General features: G+C 44.4%; 1 protein-coding gene across 3 annotated transcripts; it reads right to left on the bottom strand.

Moving 5' to 3' along the window:
- Window positions 1-1257: 1257 nt before the first annotated feature.
- On the bottom strand, window positions 1258-13288 carry LOC119161092 (uncharacterized). 3 transcript variants are annotated; one of them, XM_075879946.1, is made up of 7 exons: window positions 12800-13287; window positions 11428-11587; window positions 10333-10496; window positions 9685-9893; window positions 8406-8751; window positions 7153-7253; window positions 1258-3185 (listed from the first exon to the last, which is right to left on the bottom strand). In XM_075879946.1, the coding sequence occupies exons 4-6, from the start codon at window positions 9773-9775 to the stop codon at window positions 7163-7165; spliced, it is 528 nt and encodes a 175-aa protein (XP_075736061.1). In that variant the 5' UTR covers window positions 9776-9893; window positions 10333-10496; window positions 11428-11587; window positions 12800-13287; the 3' UTR covers window positions 1258-3185; window positions 7153-7162. The 3 variants fall into 3 exon arrangements, with proteins under 3 accessions (XP_075736061.1, XP_075736062.1, XP_075736060.1); XM_075879947.1 differs by having other exon boundaries at window positions 1258-7253; window positions 11503-11587; window positions 12800-13288; XM_075879945.1 differs by having other exon boundaries at window positions 1258-7253.
- Window positions 13289-17630: the final 4342 nt, after the last annotated feature.

Genomic DNA, 17630 nt, shown 5'->3' with positions numbered 1-17630 from the left:
GTTTTTACGTCATCGTCAGGCCAAGGAAATGTGTGCTTTTGTGAACGTGCGGCCTTTGCAATGCATAATATCGAGTGCGCGGTGAGGGAGGGGGGGAGGGGGGGTAAGCATAATTTTATTTATGTGTTGCAATTCTACTGTTTTAAAAAGATTACAAAGTAGCTTCTGCTTTGAGCGCATTTTGTGCGCTCCATAGAGGAGCGTGTGATTGAGACATACAAAACATGTTTAGCAGCACACTCTAATGTCCGGATTTGCGAGTCAGACAGACTGTTGATGCCAAATGACATGCAATTGTGAAAAAAAAAGATATGGTAGTGTTCTGGTGGCAGGGCGAACACTGAAGGAAAGCACGGATGGGGGAATTTATTCCTCTGTAATGTGGCCCATATCTAATCCTCGTTTCTTCACAATTGTTCCTTTCCTCTCCTGTGTTTGCCTATTGGTGCCTTTATCTCTCGATTATTCCTCTTTCTTCCCAGAGGTTATATCTTTCCGCTTCTTACTGTGCCTCGTTTCTGTTTGTTTCTTCGTTCCTATACTTGAAAGCCAATTTTTTATGTCTGCTTCTATGTGTTGGTATGTTTTCATGTTTTGGGCCCTTTATTTTCTTATATTTTCCTTCCTCTCGCTCTCCCTGTGTTACACTTTGAGTCATATACTATGTTTGTTTCATTTCTTTCTCTCGAAAATTGTCATCTTGCTCTAGTTTGTTTCACCCTTCTTTTCAAGTTATTTAACGTTTACATTTGTTTGACAACACTCGCTCCTGCTGTACACGGCAGGGGCGCTTGGCCATTACCAATGGCATATACTCACCTGTGGAGTTTTGCACAGAGCAGTAATGCTTAAAAAGCTTCACTGAGAAGGTGATGAAGACATCATGTGCTGGTTCATGAAATAGACTTTTTACATGTGAACCTCAGTTGCTGACAGCATAAACAGCCTCTTTGTTACAATAGCTTGGCAGACAAGCTTACCTTCAAGAAACAGAGTACATAACTCTTTGCATAATTAATCATTGCTTCAGCTGTGATGTCGTGCAGATGTAGGCGGACGGTCCGAAACACTAGGTGGGTGTCAATTCTGAAATCCTCGACTGCAGGTTCCCTCAATCATGTCGTGGTTTTGCAACGTTAAGCCCCTACCAATACTTTAGTATAGATTGCATGCGATTCATTTTGATGCCCAATATTCGTATTTCTAGGGTGCTGCAACCAAAATGTTCTGGGCAAAGAAAATAAAGACCGCTCACAATTGTGCAGAAATAAAGTAGAAAATTTATCAGCGATACAGTATGCAGAAGACATTGTTACAGGAAGGGTTTTGTTTTCAGGTGTCCTTGTTGAGAAACGATTTAAGAACCTTCGTGATATCTTCAAAAGGAAACAACAAGATACACGTGAGAAACAAAGAAGCGGAGCCAGAGCAGCCGACATTCCAACAATAAAATGGCCCCATTTTGAGGCCATGCTTGAATTAATGGAATGTGAGTCTGAGCCTGAGGCATAAGTTCAGTATTAGTTGACTATTGAGTACTAAACAGGGAAAGTGTATTTAATTCACATGATTGTTATACATACACATAAATACACACATATAAATACACAGAAGTACACTGCACATAAACATGGAAGTCCCAGGAGGTAATTCACAGTGGGCATGCATGTGTTCAGAACATAGTGGCAATGGGCTGTTTTAATTTCGAATAATTGTGGGTACAGCTACGAAGAATAACTCTGTGCATCATTCTTTCAGGGTACTGTGCAACTTGAGTGCCATTGACCAAAGGTAATGAATAGTGCTTACCCTTCATTGAACAAAAAATGAAATGTTTTGGTTAGCATAGCACAATGCATCAAAACAACGCAAAAAATATAGCATACCGTACAACTGGCATGTGGACAGCTTCACAAAACAGAACTTCGAAAACAGAACACCAAGAATGAGAGAATTGAGTGTACTTCTGTGTCATTCACAGTTCTTAGTTACCGAAAGAAAGAAGGCTTAATATAAAATCTAAATATCTGGAGAGATCGCTTATTGCATGTGTCATGAGGCTGTTCATAGGCAAGCATTACACATATTCATTACAAGAATGCAGCTTGAGTATTTATATTGTAACAAAACAATAAAAATGTTCTAAAGATGTACACAATAGCACTGACAGAATCGCATATTGCATGTTCTCTTGCAGCAGCCACATCTTAGCAGACGAGGCTAACGAGAGGTGAGCATGCACAAAAATGTTCGGTACCATGTGCATGCACTTGAAGTTCTACACGTATGGATTTGGACCTAGATACATTACTTTTTATTGCTAGGTGATTGTACTTTGCAAAATTATGAAAAATGCAAGCATGTTTGAAAGATGGTGTTCAATTTGTTAGCTTGCCCTAACCACTGCATTTCTTAAAATACATTCAGCACTCAACACTGAACAGAAGCAGACAGGAATACATGAGGGCACTCAACACTGAACAGAAGCAGACAGGAATACATGAGGGCACAGGCATTGTTTCTGTGTGAATGTGGTTATTGAGCAACGTTAAATATTTCTGAAAAAGCAAAGTATTATTCAGTGACAGGCTGCAATTAAGCAAACTAATGCATTATCTACACACACTGGCAACACATTCATGTCATTTCGTTATGAACAAGTGCCCAGCACTGATTGCTATACAAATGAGCTGAATAATGTGAACCATTCACTCATTTGTAGCAGTAAAATGATGCTGCGAAAGCCATAAGCAGCATGTGTTCAAGAAGCATAATGACAGCACACACAGTTTCATCAGACGCATCATTGCACAGCCATTTAGGATTGACTGTATAAATTTCATTCGCATAGCCAGTGAGATATCTCTTGTTCTCATTTCGATGTGCAGCCTATATAGCATTTTATTAATATAATAGGCACATTAAACTTCTGTATGCACACCTTCTATACAGCAGTGCTTAATCAAGAACGCAAGCGACTTCTTATGATGATTAAACCTCGTGTTGAGTGCAATCATTTTGTCATTTTAACTCCCAAAGAATGCCTAAAACAGTTCATATACTACTGGCACCATCAAATACACAGAGAGAAGTTTTCATCACTGCAGTTCACCGCCTCGGCCAAGCCATGCTGCAGCGGAACCTGAACGTACCTCTGATACGGCTGAGGAGACTGGTGTCGACACCTGCAGCAATGAGTACCGTATTTACTCGCATAATCGGCGCACTCGCATGATAGGCGCACCCCTAGTTTGGTCGCGGAAAATTCGATTTTTTTAAATTCCGTGCATATTAGGCGCACCCCGAACTTGGCCGTGATCAGAAACGATTCTACCCCCCAGCGGTACAGTTGGAACGCGGTCCCCGTACCCTGAAGAAAAAAAGAAGGCAAATCGACGAGCAAATAAAAAAAATTCGAAATGCAACGACCTAACCAACGTGTTTGTCGAAATAAAACTTGAAAAAAAAAAAAAAGCGTCCATGAGCGAAAAAAAAAAGGCTGTTCCATCAATTACTGATACCCCCCAAATCGCCGCGCTTTTTGGAGGTCACGTGTACAACGCCGGGGGCTCGATCCCCATCACCACCATCAGAGAAAAAGAAAGAAATGCCATTTTGCAAGCGGTGTGCGTATGTTGTGGTCGTGTATTGAACTTTGGTTCCACCATGGGGAAGTACGCGAGCTACACGGCTGGGTTTAAACTGAAGGCAGTGCAGTACGCGCTGGAGCACGGCAACCGGGCTGCAAGCAGGCATTTCGGCGTTGGAGAAACCAGTATTCGGTACTGGAGGGATCAAGAAGAAAAACTCAAGGCGACGAAGAAGACACGACGGGCTTTCCGCGGTGCCAAGACCGGCAGGTATCCGAACGTCGAAGAGCAACTGGTCCGGCATATACGGGAGCTACGACAAGACGGCTGTGCTGTGTCGTTGGATATTGTGCAGACTGAGGCGCGCAGAATAGCCCAAGCGCAGGGCATCGAAGCAAAAGAGTTCAAAGCCAGCTCCGAATGGACAACTCGTTTCATGCGGCGCCATGGCCTCGCACTGCCAAGGCGGACCACCTTGCGCCAGTGCTTGCCCGCAGCATGTGAGGACAAAGTGGTGGACTTTCACAGTTTTGTTATAAAGCTCCGACAGCAGAAAGACTTCATTTTGTCCCAGATCGGCAACGCTGATCAGACCCCCCTTTGCTTTGATATGCCGTGGAACACGACAGTGGAGGAGAAAGGTGCACGGAGCGTCATCGTCAGAACGTCTGGCGGTGATAAACAACGATGCACCGTAATGCTGGCGGTGACAGCGGATGGGCGTAAGCTACCGCCTTACGTTATTTTTAAACGTAAGACGCTCCCAAAGGCGAAATTCCCTCAAGGCATCTACGTCAGAGTCCAGGAAAAAGGCTGGATGAGCGCGGAACTCAAGGTGGATTGGGTTAAAACAGTCTGGGGTAGGCGGCCTGGTGGTCTGTTGTTGCCGTCCATGCTTGTCCTGGACAGTTTTCGTGGGCACCTAGTAGACCGCGTACGAGATGAGCTAAAGGAGCTGCGCACAGCTCTGGCAGTGATTCCGGGCGGCCTCACATCGATACTGCAGCCTTTAGACGTGTCCTTGAATAAACCTTTCAAGGACAATGTTCGAAGGCTGTACACTACCTGGATGGCTGGAGGACAACATCAGCTGACTCCAGGTGGTAAGATTAAGAGGCCGCCTGTGGAAATGCTGTGCGCTTAGATCGTGGAAGCGTGGCAGGCGATCTCCGACGAAGTCGTCAGGAAAAGCTTCAAGAAGACGGGTATCTCGAGCACTGGATGCGAGTGAGGATGACATGTTGTGGGGTGCGGATGATTCGAACACCGAAAACGAATCCCCGCTCGGCGAGGATGAATGTGTGATCTCCGACTCGGACTCCGAATAGGGAAAAGAAGGAACAGCTACGACTTTTGTGTAAATAAATTTTACGTGTGTGTGTGCAGTGGACGGCTCTCGCTTGTTCATTAAAAGGTACGTAGGTATGTTTGTTTTATGCTGAATTAATTGGTAAACGATAAAGCCGCCTTTTACTTGACAAGTGTGCAGATTTAAAGCGCGAGAACCGAGTTGAAAAAATTTTCGAAAATTTTACCCCGCGTAATTGGCGCACCCCTAACTTCGAGCCGGATTTTCTGAAAAAAAAAGTGCGCCTATTATGCGAGTAAATACGGTAAAACCTTTATGAATCCGCCTAAGTAATGACGAATGAAGCGCATGCATAGATAGCCAACATAAAAACACGTTTTGTAACTTTCTTCGTGTTCTAGCACATTTGGAGAATGTGTCTAATGTTTTCACAACAGATTCTGCTGCAGGCAATTGTAACACTTCATAAGTTATATAGTAATACTTCCTTCTGCAGTGATGCTTCAGCAACCACCTCAAGAGAGTAGCCACCATCAAAACTGTGCGTAAATGAAACAATTATTTTAGGTACTCCTGACGAGAGATTACAATCACAACTTTTTGAAAAGAATCTCTTTCTGTACATTTAAGCAATATGTATAATTCACTGTAGGTCACGCTCGTCAAGACGACAAAGGACCTGCGAGGGTGCTAGGTGAGATATACCGCAAGAGCTATAGGATAAACTTGCAGATGTTTTTCTAACAATCCTGCACATGATACAAAAAACAAAACTTGTTAAGGTTAATGCTTGGTCTAGTTGGTACACAGACATAGTAAAAAAAACAGTGTGAGAACGACAAGGTAGAAACAGAAAAAACAGGACAGAGCACAGACTTTAAACTGATGTTTTTTATTGTGGGCACATTTATACTATGGCAGACAGAACCCATGCAACTACCGCAATATTAGACGTCAATATCACAACATCAGCACCCTATCGAAAAACACGAGTGTCCGTTTCAAAGATGAAAAGCCCATTTATTTCTCAAAGAGAGGTAGACGCCCTATTGACACATTTATCTTTTAAGTGTGCTATTTCATTTGCTTCAGTTACTCTATGTTTTTTTTCTTTTCATAGTGCCCAAAATCACAAACATCAGTTGAAGGTCAGTGCTGTCTTGTTTCTTCTGTTTCTACCTTGTCATTCTCACACTTTTCTTTTACTAAACAGTGCTTTATGAAGTAACAATGCCACCTTAAAGCATTCATATGCATGAATCACAGATCACACTTGCTTTATAGCAATGCAGGAGAGGGCGCAAGCCATGAAGCTGTGGTGCAAGCATGCATGGAGCACCTTGAACACATCTGACCGAACAGAGGAATTAACAAAAAACATAACTTTGGTTTCTTCGCTCTATTACCGATGCACACCTCGGAGAGCTACCAGTACACAATGCGCAAGATATAATGCATGCACTAGAACTTATGCTGTATGAAGCAGAGGTGAAACTATGTCAGAGCAGTGAAGCAACTTGAAGTGTTTACATACCGCCAATGACACCCACCTTTTTTTATCTTGTGTTCGCTTCTCTAGTCCCAACTTAAAGAGGTCATGACTGGTCACCCAACAATTCACGGTTATCAGCAAAAACAAAACTATAGAGTCAAATGTGCTAGTACACGTGTGAAAAGTGGCGTTAAGAGACTATTTTAGACAAAAATAAGCCATGGAAATTTAGCTTTAGTGGCGAGTTCGACAAAAAAATTTGATTGCAAGCGCAGTTGATGACGAAACACGACCATTTGCCAGAATGCACACCGTGCAGCAGCTTGCCGAGCCAGCGGTTCGTGATGTAACGGCTAGGGAGTGCGTCAGTGTTGCCCAACTGTATGGCCACTAGCTCGTTTATAAAAATATTCGATTATAAATTAACAGCTCGACCAAATTGCTCAAATTTTGCCAGCTTGTCTGTGAACATACAAGAATCAGCCCGTACAACACACATTATGGTTGAAAATTGGGTGTCATGACCCCTCTAAGGCAACTTATTTCTGTGATAATTGTAGTGATAACTGTGCATGAACTCAAAGACTTTAACATGAATTATTTATTTTTGTGTTTTCATGGTTATATTTGGACATGACATAGTTTTCCCTGTAATGTATCTGTTGTGTCACCGGTGATTTTTCTCTTCTTTGTTTAGCTTAAGAGAATGCTATGTACACAAGTTCTGTAAGTAATAAAATGCATTTACAACACGCCTTCACCTTGTACGCCTCAAGTGCTGTTCACCATTTTGTCCGGCCAAGGAACCTGGCCGTCTGCGACGAAGTAGTGCGCCAATTTATCTCGAGCTTTCTTGGCATACCTGCAACGCATAAGTGCCATGTGTGTTGCTCATTTTTATGTATTAATGAGCGCTACCTCTGCTGTCTATTTTCTACGGCATCATCACAGCTTCTGATAGAATGCATATTTACTGACTAACTTTAGAAATTTCGATATATCAAGTTCCATGACAGCCAAGATCAGCAACTGCTCGCATTTGGACAAAACCATTGTACACTTTTGAGAGAACGATTGCCCTGTACAGTTAAACCTAATTAAATGTAACTCGGTCAGCTCGAAATTCACCATAATTGATAGATACATTCATTAGGCACCAGCAAGTTACTCAACAGGAATATCGCTTTGTTTTGTTAAAACCTCATCTTGCGCGGCACATGGCTGTGCCCACCAATTTGGAACAAGGTTGACCTCTATGTTCTCTTATTGCTCCTTTGTTAACATATATTGAGCTACAATAGGAAAGTAGAAGAATCAAGGACTCATTTCTGTTAGGTAGACACAGTTCTAATTAGAACAAACAAAAAAAAACGATAAAAGTATATAGGATGCTGTTGGTAGTAATTATGATATAAATGGGAAGAAACCTAATAGACGTAAAGATTGGCACTTCTAGGGACAAAACTTGTGCCCACAAATCTCCCATAAAGTTACCGGGGAGATTTGGTAGAAGCTACCATGGTAGAACATAGCACGTTATATTCGAGGGTCAGAGGTTCATTTTACCAGCACCAAGGTATCCTTTCACTGCGCTTCTTTCTTCATATTGTCATTGTGAATACTACTAGCATCTTCTACACATTCTCTTGCTTTGATGTGTGGTAGTACTAAAGAACTTTCACCAACTGATGCTTATAATTAAAAGTAGTAAAACTTGACTAGCTCTTGAGCAACAGAGACGATTTGACATACACATAGTGTTCATGTCTTTACATGTTTTCTTTTACAAAGTGCATTCTAAAAACGTTGCTGCAGAGCAACATTTTTTACAATGTGTGTTTGTCGTATGCTTTAACATAAAACCTACTGTGCGAGCACTGTTTAAATGCCCATTACTAATGCGAAACGCATGTGAGCCTCTCGTCTGTGTCCCTTCTGTATCCTTCAGTCTTTGTCGGTTGCGCACTATATGTGTCATGGCACCTCAACAGTCATAAATTGAATGAAAGCATACCGCGCAGTATTGCAGCCGGTAGGCCTTGATGGTATGAGCACTCCGCCGGCTGCTTCCTCGTCCCTCCAGCTTTCAGGTGAAAGATGTCCTTCCCAATCCTCGCTGTCTGTGGCACCAGGGGGGCAATAGGCAGTGGAGGATGCTGTGGACTCCTTAAGGAGAATGTTATGTAGCACTATGCATGCTCCGATGTATGCCTTTATATTGACTTCTTTCACCTTAATGGGTCGGCGCAGCACCCTCCACCTTTGTGCCAGAATGCCAAAGGTATTCTCAATAGTGTGGCGTGCCCTGGACATCCTATAATTGAAGACGCGACGCTCGTAGGACTTGTCTTCATGCAGTGCTGAAAAGGTCAACACTGAACACTGTAGCAAAAATAAGCCCACAAGCCTTATATAACATAAGGCTATCATTGGTGATAACAAGAGAAACATGCAGTGAGCCATGCACTGTCACAAAGGTCCAGCAAAGATGCTAACTTGCCATCACAGATGTTTCTGTAAGCGACTTTCAAAGGCCCCGATAAACTGTATAACTCTAATTACCTACATCTATGCAAGAAAAAAATCTCAAAATTCAAAACAATCACACAAAGAAGCAGAATTAAGCGCACTAGTCGTTAGTGTGTGCTTAAAGAGTACGCCCTTGTTTTGCTCCTCATTTCGAGTTTTGGTGGCTGTTCTCGCATTGCCCCAACCGAACCATTTTTGCATACTTCTGAAGCACGATTGCCTTCTCTATTGCACACTTCTCTATTGCATATTGCTTTTAACAAATCTCACAGGTCATTTGTCAAGTCATATAACGACGAAATTTGTACCCCTCTTTTTTTTTCAAATGTAAGCAGCGATGTCCCGCATTCACCCATGTTTGAGGCGTAATTCGGACCACATATTGCTCGGGTGTAATGTGTTGTAATTGTACCAGTGCAAGCACCTTCTTTCCCACAACATTAAATACGTGTTTAATCACGAGAGAGGTGTGCCAACATTTTTCCTTAAAATTCATGCACAGTCTACATTTCTACAGACACATCACGGTGCAACAATTCCTTAGTAAAATTAAGATGGCACGTAACAGCTACAATACAATGGCTTTAGTCCTGAAAGCTTGTGCTGTTACTTACAAAATAGTAAACACAAACAGGTAATAATATCTTGAGCCACCTATCTGATGTCCAAAATCACAACAGGGATCGTTGTAGCATACCTTCTGCAAAGCTCTTGCACATAAATTGAAAAAAACGAAGCCTTTATTTCAGACATTCTTAACTTACTCCGTCTTGCGTATGGCCCCATCACGTACTCCTTCAACGGGAAGGCCTCTTCTCTGACGAAGAAGTAAGGAAGGGGACCCTCGTTGCCCATGGTGCTCACTGGTGGCAAGCCCAGTGCTTCTTGCAAAATATTTTTTTGGAGATTGCAGCAGGAGAAAATCCCACCCTCACTTTCACTTCCAGAGTGCCCGAATTCCACGTATATGAACCTGGGTGCAAAAGTACTGTAGCTATAAGACTTTCAGCAAAGGCCAGCCACCAATATTCAGAGCATGTCTTGAAACCCATTGTCTTTCTATGAAAAATATTGTTTGACCATGCACTGTAACTGCATCCGCATACAATACTCATTGTTACGTCAGTGGTGCACAAAATAACTAGACACCTATATTGTTTTGTGCAGCATTTATCTCTAATGAGTTACCAAGTTGCGCAGCAGTCCGCCACTCTCAAGGATGGACTACTGTATAGCCTTCTAAAGTTCTATGTACACGCATGCCCACATGGCAAAGGAAAATCATACACATCGCTCATCCTCTTGAATATCACTTGTTCCTTTGCGCATTAATGAAATTTTCAACACCTAGGCTCATAATGCTGATGCTACCTTACTAGTGTACACATTTCAATACAAGAACCCAGAATCACCTGTATTATGCATCACACACAGCAAGCAGCAACTTGCTGAATGAGCCCTTATAGTTGAAGTCCACAGACCCGGAGTTCGCAGGGCACTCTATGGTCACGTACTTGCCATCTATAGCACCGAGGCAGTGAGGGATGTTCCACCTCTCGTGAAATTCTTGTGAAATCTGCGAAAAAAATCCAACAAATGATTGCCTTCACACACGTTGCCACTGCTACAAAATGTACATCTGGCTGCTTCAAATACTCAAAACTTTTTGTAGCCAAAAAGCATTTGTAGCTAAATATTTGCCTCTCCTGAAGGGACTCTTAAGTCAATATGACAAAGGTTATGACACTGATGCTATGCCAAACAGGTTGCCTACAGGTTTTACAATAAACTCTGATAGGCAACCTGCATTTCCTATTGAAACGGAATGTTTACTTCAATTATATGCAAGTTATTGAGTACTAATGAACATAAAGCCCTTGGTGCAATGCATTTTGCATATGATTATCCTCATGTGCTCCCCTGTGTTGAGAGGGTCAGGATTACGATGAGCTAAACAAAAGCACATCATGCCCAGTTTAGTTCAACATACATTTCTCCCTTCCTGTAAAGGTGTGTTTCCAGTGTTTTGCCACAATATATTAGGGTTAACATAGGCTGATCGGGGTTGCATTGCACTTCTTACATGCAAGCACATTCACTTTTTCATGTCATTTCTCAGTTAAAACCAAACTCACACACATCAGCCATGAGTATTTTGGTGGAAAACCTTCCAATGTTACACACTCCTTTAATGACTGAGTTACCTTTACGTTGCGTTGCATCGACTTTGCCAGTAAAGTTGCTGCTATTGAGTTGTGTGTCAACCACCTTCACTCTGAACACACGATAGCTTGTCTCACAAATGCATACACAAATCTATCAAATAGCGATTTTATGTCCTTGGTTGTTCCAATATATTGTGCAATGCCTAAAAGGCAGTGTCCTAAAGTGTGTGCTATTTTGGTAACATGCTAGCTACATTTCAATTACACCACACAAAGCAGCACAAGCCAGCAATGTGTCAATATCGTTGCTGCAAAAATGCTGGAAATACTAGCCTGCCATACCTTCATCCACTCATCTGTTATTGAAGGGTGCCGGAGGTACGGTGGCTGGAGTACAAGCCAAAGGGCCTCACTGACCTCCGACAGTATGGAGGAAACGGTTGATCTTCCCGCTAGGAAGTTGAAGGCCACGTCCCTCTGGGTTTCGCCTGTCGCCAAAAACCTGGCAAGGCAATGAGATGCAGCAATGAAATAAATAAATACACTGAAATTAGCATGCATGAGGTACACTGCTCGGTCCTTATGACGGCAATCCTTTCAGATAGAGCTTTCTTTGTTAATTGAGCACCTTCACTAATTACTTTACAGGTGACTGGACATTTAACATTTAGAACCTCACTGCACTGCTTGTGCACTCTGCAAGCTGTCGTATATGCAGTGAATATTTCTGTGCGTACACATTTTGGCGAATCATAAGCATGCATCAACCTTTTCATGGAAGAGCGTACGTGCTCATATCACTCAGGTTGAAGAAGGGCAACCTAAACGTACCTGTAGCAATTCGCTTAGCATGGATTTCTGAAAAGCTGTAAATTCAAGGAGAACCTATTTCACAAAACATACATCACTCAAGTCTATTGTTTATATTGCTTTCACACAATGTGCTAACGTCCACAATGCGTTTTGCCACTGCACTACTGTCCACAGTGCATTGGGTCACTGTCAATTTAACAGAACATACGTATCATTTTAGCAAGGTGCAGGGGTTAAACGCTGCCCATGTTTGTAAGAAATTTCGCATGTGTACTTGTGCGAACACACACCGTCGTGCATGCAGATACATAAAGGGTGGTTGGTTGAACCTCCTCCCTCCCCGAAGCTGAAAAATATTTTTGGCATGAATACTCTTTGAGTGCCTCGAACAGCACACCAATTTGTCCTTACAATTTGTGCATACTTGTACTCGCAAAGCTTAGGATTGTGTTTTACTTATTTTATAACATCATTAATAATTGCGCTCTATATAGTACCTGTGCATCAGGATAACAGAAAACGGGAACTGACACGTCCACAATGTGATGTCACTGTGTAGCACAGAATCCCATTTTCTGGGATTTTACAAGCGGAAACCACGTACTGATTCGCAATAAGCCACAACAGATGGTTTTCAAATATTCACCACCTGAGATTCTTAACGTACGTGCGCCACAAACGCGCCAACTTAAGTGCATTTCGCCTCCACCTAAAGGCGATCGGTGCGGCCGTAATCAAACCCGTCACCTACGCGTAAACTGCCGACCGCAGTAACGACTGCACCATCGAGCCCGCATACGTCATAAATGCAATTCGTTCTATCCACCCAAGCAAAACTTCCTTACAAGCGAAGCGCCGCCGCAAGCCACAGCATATTAATCTTCAAACCACACGCTCTTACCTAATGGTCATGGCCAGGCAGTCGTGCGCCGAAATTGCAGGCCGGTAGTTTGTGTCCTGCTTGGATATTGCGGGGCGCAGCAGTTCGAGCAAAGTATCGAACGTTCGTGGCGGCATCCGCATGAAGCTAACCACCAAAAAATGAATGAGATAACATGTTACGCACTATCTTATAAGCACGTAAAACAACCATAAACTTAGTCTCGGAAATACTCCTCGTCGTGCGAGCGCAAGTCGAGAAGCAGACGTCCTGTGTCAGCCACTTCTCGCGAGCGAAGGGACGGTCTCACCCACCACCGCCTTGCTTGCTTTGAAGGTTTTCGTGCTGCCAGCGCCGACACATTGACTGAGCACATCAGCACCGCCACAACCTCTTCTTCATCACTCGGCTCGAAGTCTATGATGCTGCCGGGAGAAGGCTACGCAAACACAGCCGTCAAAAACAAACGCGTCGCGCTCAGCGGGCTCCGTATCTGATCAGCTGATCATCGCCGGTCGCCCAAGTTCTCGTTGATAACGAGACCTGTACGTGACTCCCCGGGTTTGCGACTTCCGGTCGCTCGCATGAAGCCTTGCCGGTGTGAACGTCGCTCGCAATTTGGTCGCCAGTCGCAAATGGTCGCGCGACCGCGGCTAGTCGCCGGTGTGCACCAGCCTTGATTGCATGTGAATGCATGTAAATATTTTAGTATACCCTGAAAAGTTAAATTACGAAAACATTTTGTGGTGTAGGGGGTTCAGATTCCGTTTCTCTCCTCTACTTATGGCTTTCTGGTTCAGCGTGCGTGTGACATAGTATTTGTTTTTAATCTCACAGCTTTCTGAGCACAGCTACCGTACAATAAATCAGCTCAGTTATTCTGAATATTGTATACGCCTAACCAACAAAGAAATATTTAAGAGAGGAGAAATCAGTATAAGACACACCCTTTTTGAATGATTTTCGATACCTCACAAGGGCTTTTATGGAGCTCAAATTCACTATATTGCAGTGTCATACTTCAAGGGCTATGACATCATGTGTTAGACATGAATTATGGGCAGGTACGAAGAAATCTGCATCATGAAAGCACGCCGGAGGAGCCGAAGCGACGAGCAGTTCCTGCACGCGGCGCGCGGCTCTTTCAGTACTATTCGACTGCAGCGCTGCCCCTGTGGGCAACGCGGAAGGGATCAGGCGGCGAGGTGCGGTTACGCCGCTCAACACTTCTAGTACACTCTAGCCATGCGTTGAAGCTCCCTTAGACACTAGCGCCAGAGTTCCCTCTAGTGTATATTAAGAATCTCTATGGTTCCGAGCACAGATAATCACAGATCAAAGCAGAAGAGCACCGACATGCTGCCGTAGCCCGAACGACGTTTTCACTCGGCCGGCGATCGCACTGAGGACCGGGCATCCGGCAGGTGTTCGCTGGATTTATCGGTGTCAATCGAACTCGGCACGACACCGTGTCCCGCTGGTAGCACTCGCCGTCGTTGTCCGTGTCGTTGACGTTGTGGATGATAAAACGGTCATTCAGGAAAATTTGGAGAAGTTACCGTGCTTGCGCACAGCCCTCGGTATTTGTGAGAAACTATGCCGACGCCTCCTGGAAAATCCGAGGGTAGGTAGGGCAGCACGTTCGCGGCTCACGTTCCAGGCACAGTTCTACGGTTCTTCCAAGAAGCATTGTCACGACCTACAGTACAGTACAGTATAGCACAGTACAGTAAGTCGTGGCCCAATCAAGCCTCGCTTGATTCCTCGCGCCTCGTCGCGTATGCGCGAGCACACACACACACACACACACACACACACACACACACACACACACACACACACACACACACACACACACACACACACACATATATATATATATATATATATATATATATATATATATATATATATATATATATATATATATATATATATATATATATATATATATATACGCGTGCCAGTGGTTGGTACTTGAAAGGGGTGTCCAAACACCCGTGCGCGCGCCTGTCGTCGCAGTATAGCCTATCCACGTTCATAAGTTTCATAAATTCATAAATATTCCATATTAACTCCTACGTTTCGTAAAGGTATGGTCAACGTATATTTCAACACAGAAAAATACAGCGAAAACTGCTCTTTTTAATATGCACATCATCGAACCATATACATTGGGGCTAGTTTGCACAAAACTGATATCTGTGCTCGAACTATAGAGTACTGAAGTTACGTCGGACCTAAGCCCTCTGAGCATTAGTGTAGTCGACGTGCCTGGTAAGTCTTTAGGATGTACCTATTACTACTCAAAGTGCACAAAGGCTTCAGTCCAACTCACAACGATCGACTCAAAGCAATGAAAAAATGCGGTTAGACCAGTACTCGCCTGCTGCTTTGCGTGACATCGGCTCCCACAACACGTGGGATCTCGCGCTCCGCAATTGAGAAACGAACCCGCGTCCCTGAGCTTGACCGCTAAGCTATCACGGCGGATAGCATTAAAAAAAAGCACCACATACACACAAAAGATGGAAACGAGGATGTGTTAGAAATTTTAATGAAGAAGTGATGCAGAAAATACAAAAACCGAACAGAAAAAATAGGAAGAAAACTGTTCAGTAGATCACATCTTCTGAGGAAGCATAGGCCTCTTGAGGGGCTCTCCTGGACGCTTCCTCCGCAACTTCTTGGGACGTGTGAGCCCCGGAGGACACAGTGGCATCGCGGCTGCAACCACCGACGATGGACGACGGGTCCTCGACCGAAATCTCCTCCGAAGAGCTGGGCGAACTGTCTTGCCAAGAGCTTCCTGGGGGTATCACCCGTACGTGTACCCCGATGTCGGCGAGTTTTTTGTAGTCCAGATCCCCAAATCCGGAAGCACTGCTCGTGGTACCATCGGACCACGAGGAAACTGACTCAAGTGAGTCGGTCTCCTCCGCCTCAGCTGCCACACGGACTCTGCGTCTTCGTGTCCTGTCAAGGCCAAGTGCGCGCCGCCGTGCCTTCCTTATGGGGCACCGATGGCCGTCAACCCTACTGCGGTCTTCTGAAGCCATGTCCGAACTTCCGCTGGAGTCATACCTGGGTCGCTTTACTTTTTTCACGCGGCGGCGATTTCCCTTGATCGTACGAAAGCCTTCAGCGTCAATTCCGTCGGTACTATCGCTGGATGACGGCGGATTACATTGCATCGAAGACATGGCTGTCACAAATACGTGGCAGCAGCTGATGAGAATGATGATGAGGCCTCTACCATGGCTCATGCACACTCGGGAGATTGGCCAGAAGTTAATTTTTTTTTTTTACTTTTCAAGTAATAAACACTGATAACAAAAAGAAGAAAAAAAACGTACTTAACAGCAGAAGAGCACGATTTTCGTACTTAACGTTCCTGTTCGCTCTCATATATATACGTGTTTCCGTCTCTCGAGACAATATCATCATTATCGTCACTAAAAACCGGCAAGTCTCCTAAAAAACCGCGAATTTCGAAAAGTGGATTCTTTTTACTTCCCATGTTGCCTGCGCGAAAAAATCCGCGAAAATGAGCAACTGCAAAGAACTAACATAAATAAAACAAGGAGTCCGAGCTCTCCAAAGAAAATCGTGCATGTAGATGTAAATGTTGTGAAAGCTAGACCGGTATCTTGTTACACTGGTAAGCTACACTGGCAGAGGTTGAGCAGTTTCACGTGAGCAATTCTGCGCAAGCGTGAGGAATATCACACGGCGCACAGCTGGCGTGCCGAAAGCCTGAAGCTCCCAGAGTCATGAGTTGGCTGGCTGTTGACTCGTGTGAGATCACTCGCTCGCTGCTCCGTCCATACATTCGTGGTCGTCCATCCGGCCGTGGTTCGTTCAATTCAGTCCACCTCTGGTCGTCCGTGTATCTGTCGGCTGCCCGTCCGTACATCCGTAGTTCGCCCGTCCTTCCGTCTGCGGTTTGTCCGTATTCTCGTCCGCGATTTTTCCTTCCATGCATTGTTCGACCGTCCTTCCATTTGTGGTTTGTCCATCCGTCTGTGGTTCGTCCATCCATCTGTTGTTCGTCCGTCGATCTGTCCTTGGTTCGTCCATTTGTCCATAACTCACGCTTGCATGTCCTGGTGCGTGGAGGAAGAAATATTTAGGAGGTGAAACACCTGTTAGAACATGCCACCCGCAGGCGTCCTGATAACGTAATATGCAATGCAAAAAAATCACATCATATCCACGGAGTGAATGATGATGAGTGGGGCAAAGCTTCGGAGGGTTTTATCGGTAAACCGTGAATCTTCCGTCTGTCTGTAGGTCCGTCTATTATCAGTCCGTCTGTTTGTCCGTCCACCCATCCGTATGTCTGTCGCTCCGTCCGTCAGTCTGTGTCCGTCCATCTGTCTGTCTGTGTCTATCCGTCCGTCTCTCTGAATCTTCGTGCGTCTGTCTGTCCATCTGAGTGTCCGTCCATATGTCATTCTGTCTGTCCGTCCATCAGTCTGTGTGTCTCCCCGTCCGTCCGTCCACTCATCTGGGTCTGTCCGTCCGTATGTCTTTCTGTCTGTCCGTGCGTTTGTCAGTCTGTCCGTCTGTATCTGTCCGTCCGTCTCTCTCTGTCTTGTCTGTCCGTCCACCCGTTCGTCCGTGTCTGCTCGCCTGTCTGTCTGTCCGTGTATCCGTCTATCTGTCTGTCCTTCCATCTATCTGTCTGTTGTCCGTTCGTCCGCATGTCTGTCCGTCAGTCTGTTTGACTGTTTGTCCGTCCACCAGATGTCTGTGTCTCTGTCTGTTCATCTATCCTTTTTTCTGTCTGTCTGTATCCGTCCGTTTTTCTGTCTGTCTGTTCGTCTGTCTGTCTCTTCGTCTATCCGTC

This window comes from Rhipicephalus microplus, chromosome X (assembly GCF_043290135.1).
Source record: "Rhipicephalus microplus isolate Deutch F79 chromosome X, USDA_Rmic, whole genome shotgun sequence".
NCBI classification, from domain to species: Eukaryota; Metazoa; Arthropoda; class Arachnida; order Ixodida; family Ixodidae; genus Rhipicephalus; species Rhipicephalus microplus.
The sequence above is the reverse complement of the archived record's forward strand: the minus strand, read 5'-3'. Positions and strand labels throughout refer to the sequence as shown.

What these genes read in the sequence shown, in the direction of transcription:
- LOC119161092 (XM_075879947.1), bottom strand. Translation starts at nt 9,775, where the DNA reads ATGGGCAACGAGGGTCCCCTTCCTTACTTCTTCGTCAGAGAAGAGGCC. An exon ending in GGGGCCATACGCAAGACGGA is followed by an intron (nt 8,752 to 9,684) that starts GTAAGTTAAGAA and finishes TGACCTTTTCAG; the next exon opens with CACTGCATGAAGACAAGTCC. An exon ending in ACCGGCTGCAATACTGCGCG is followed by an intron (nt 7,254 to 8,405) that starts GTATGCTTTCAT and finishes TATGCGTTGCAG; the next exon opens with GTATGCCAAGAAAGCTCGAG.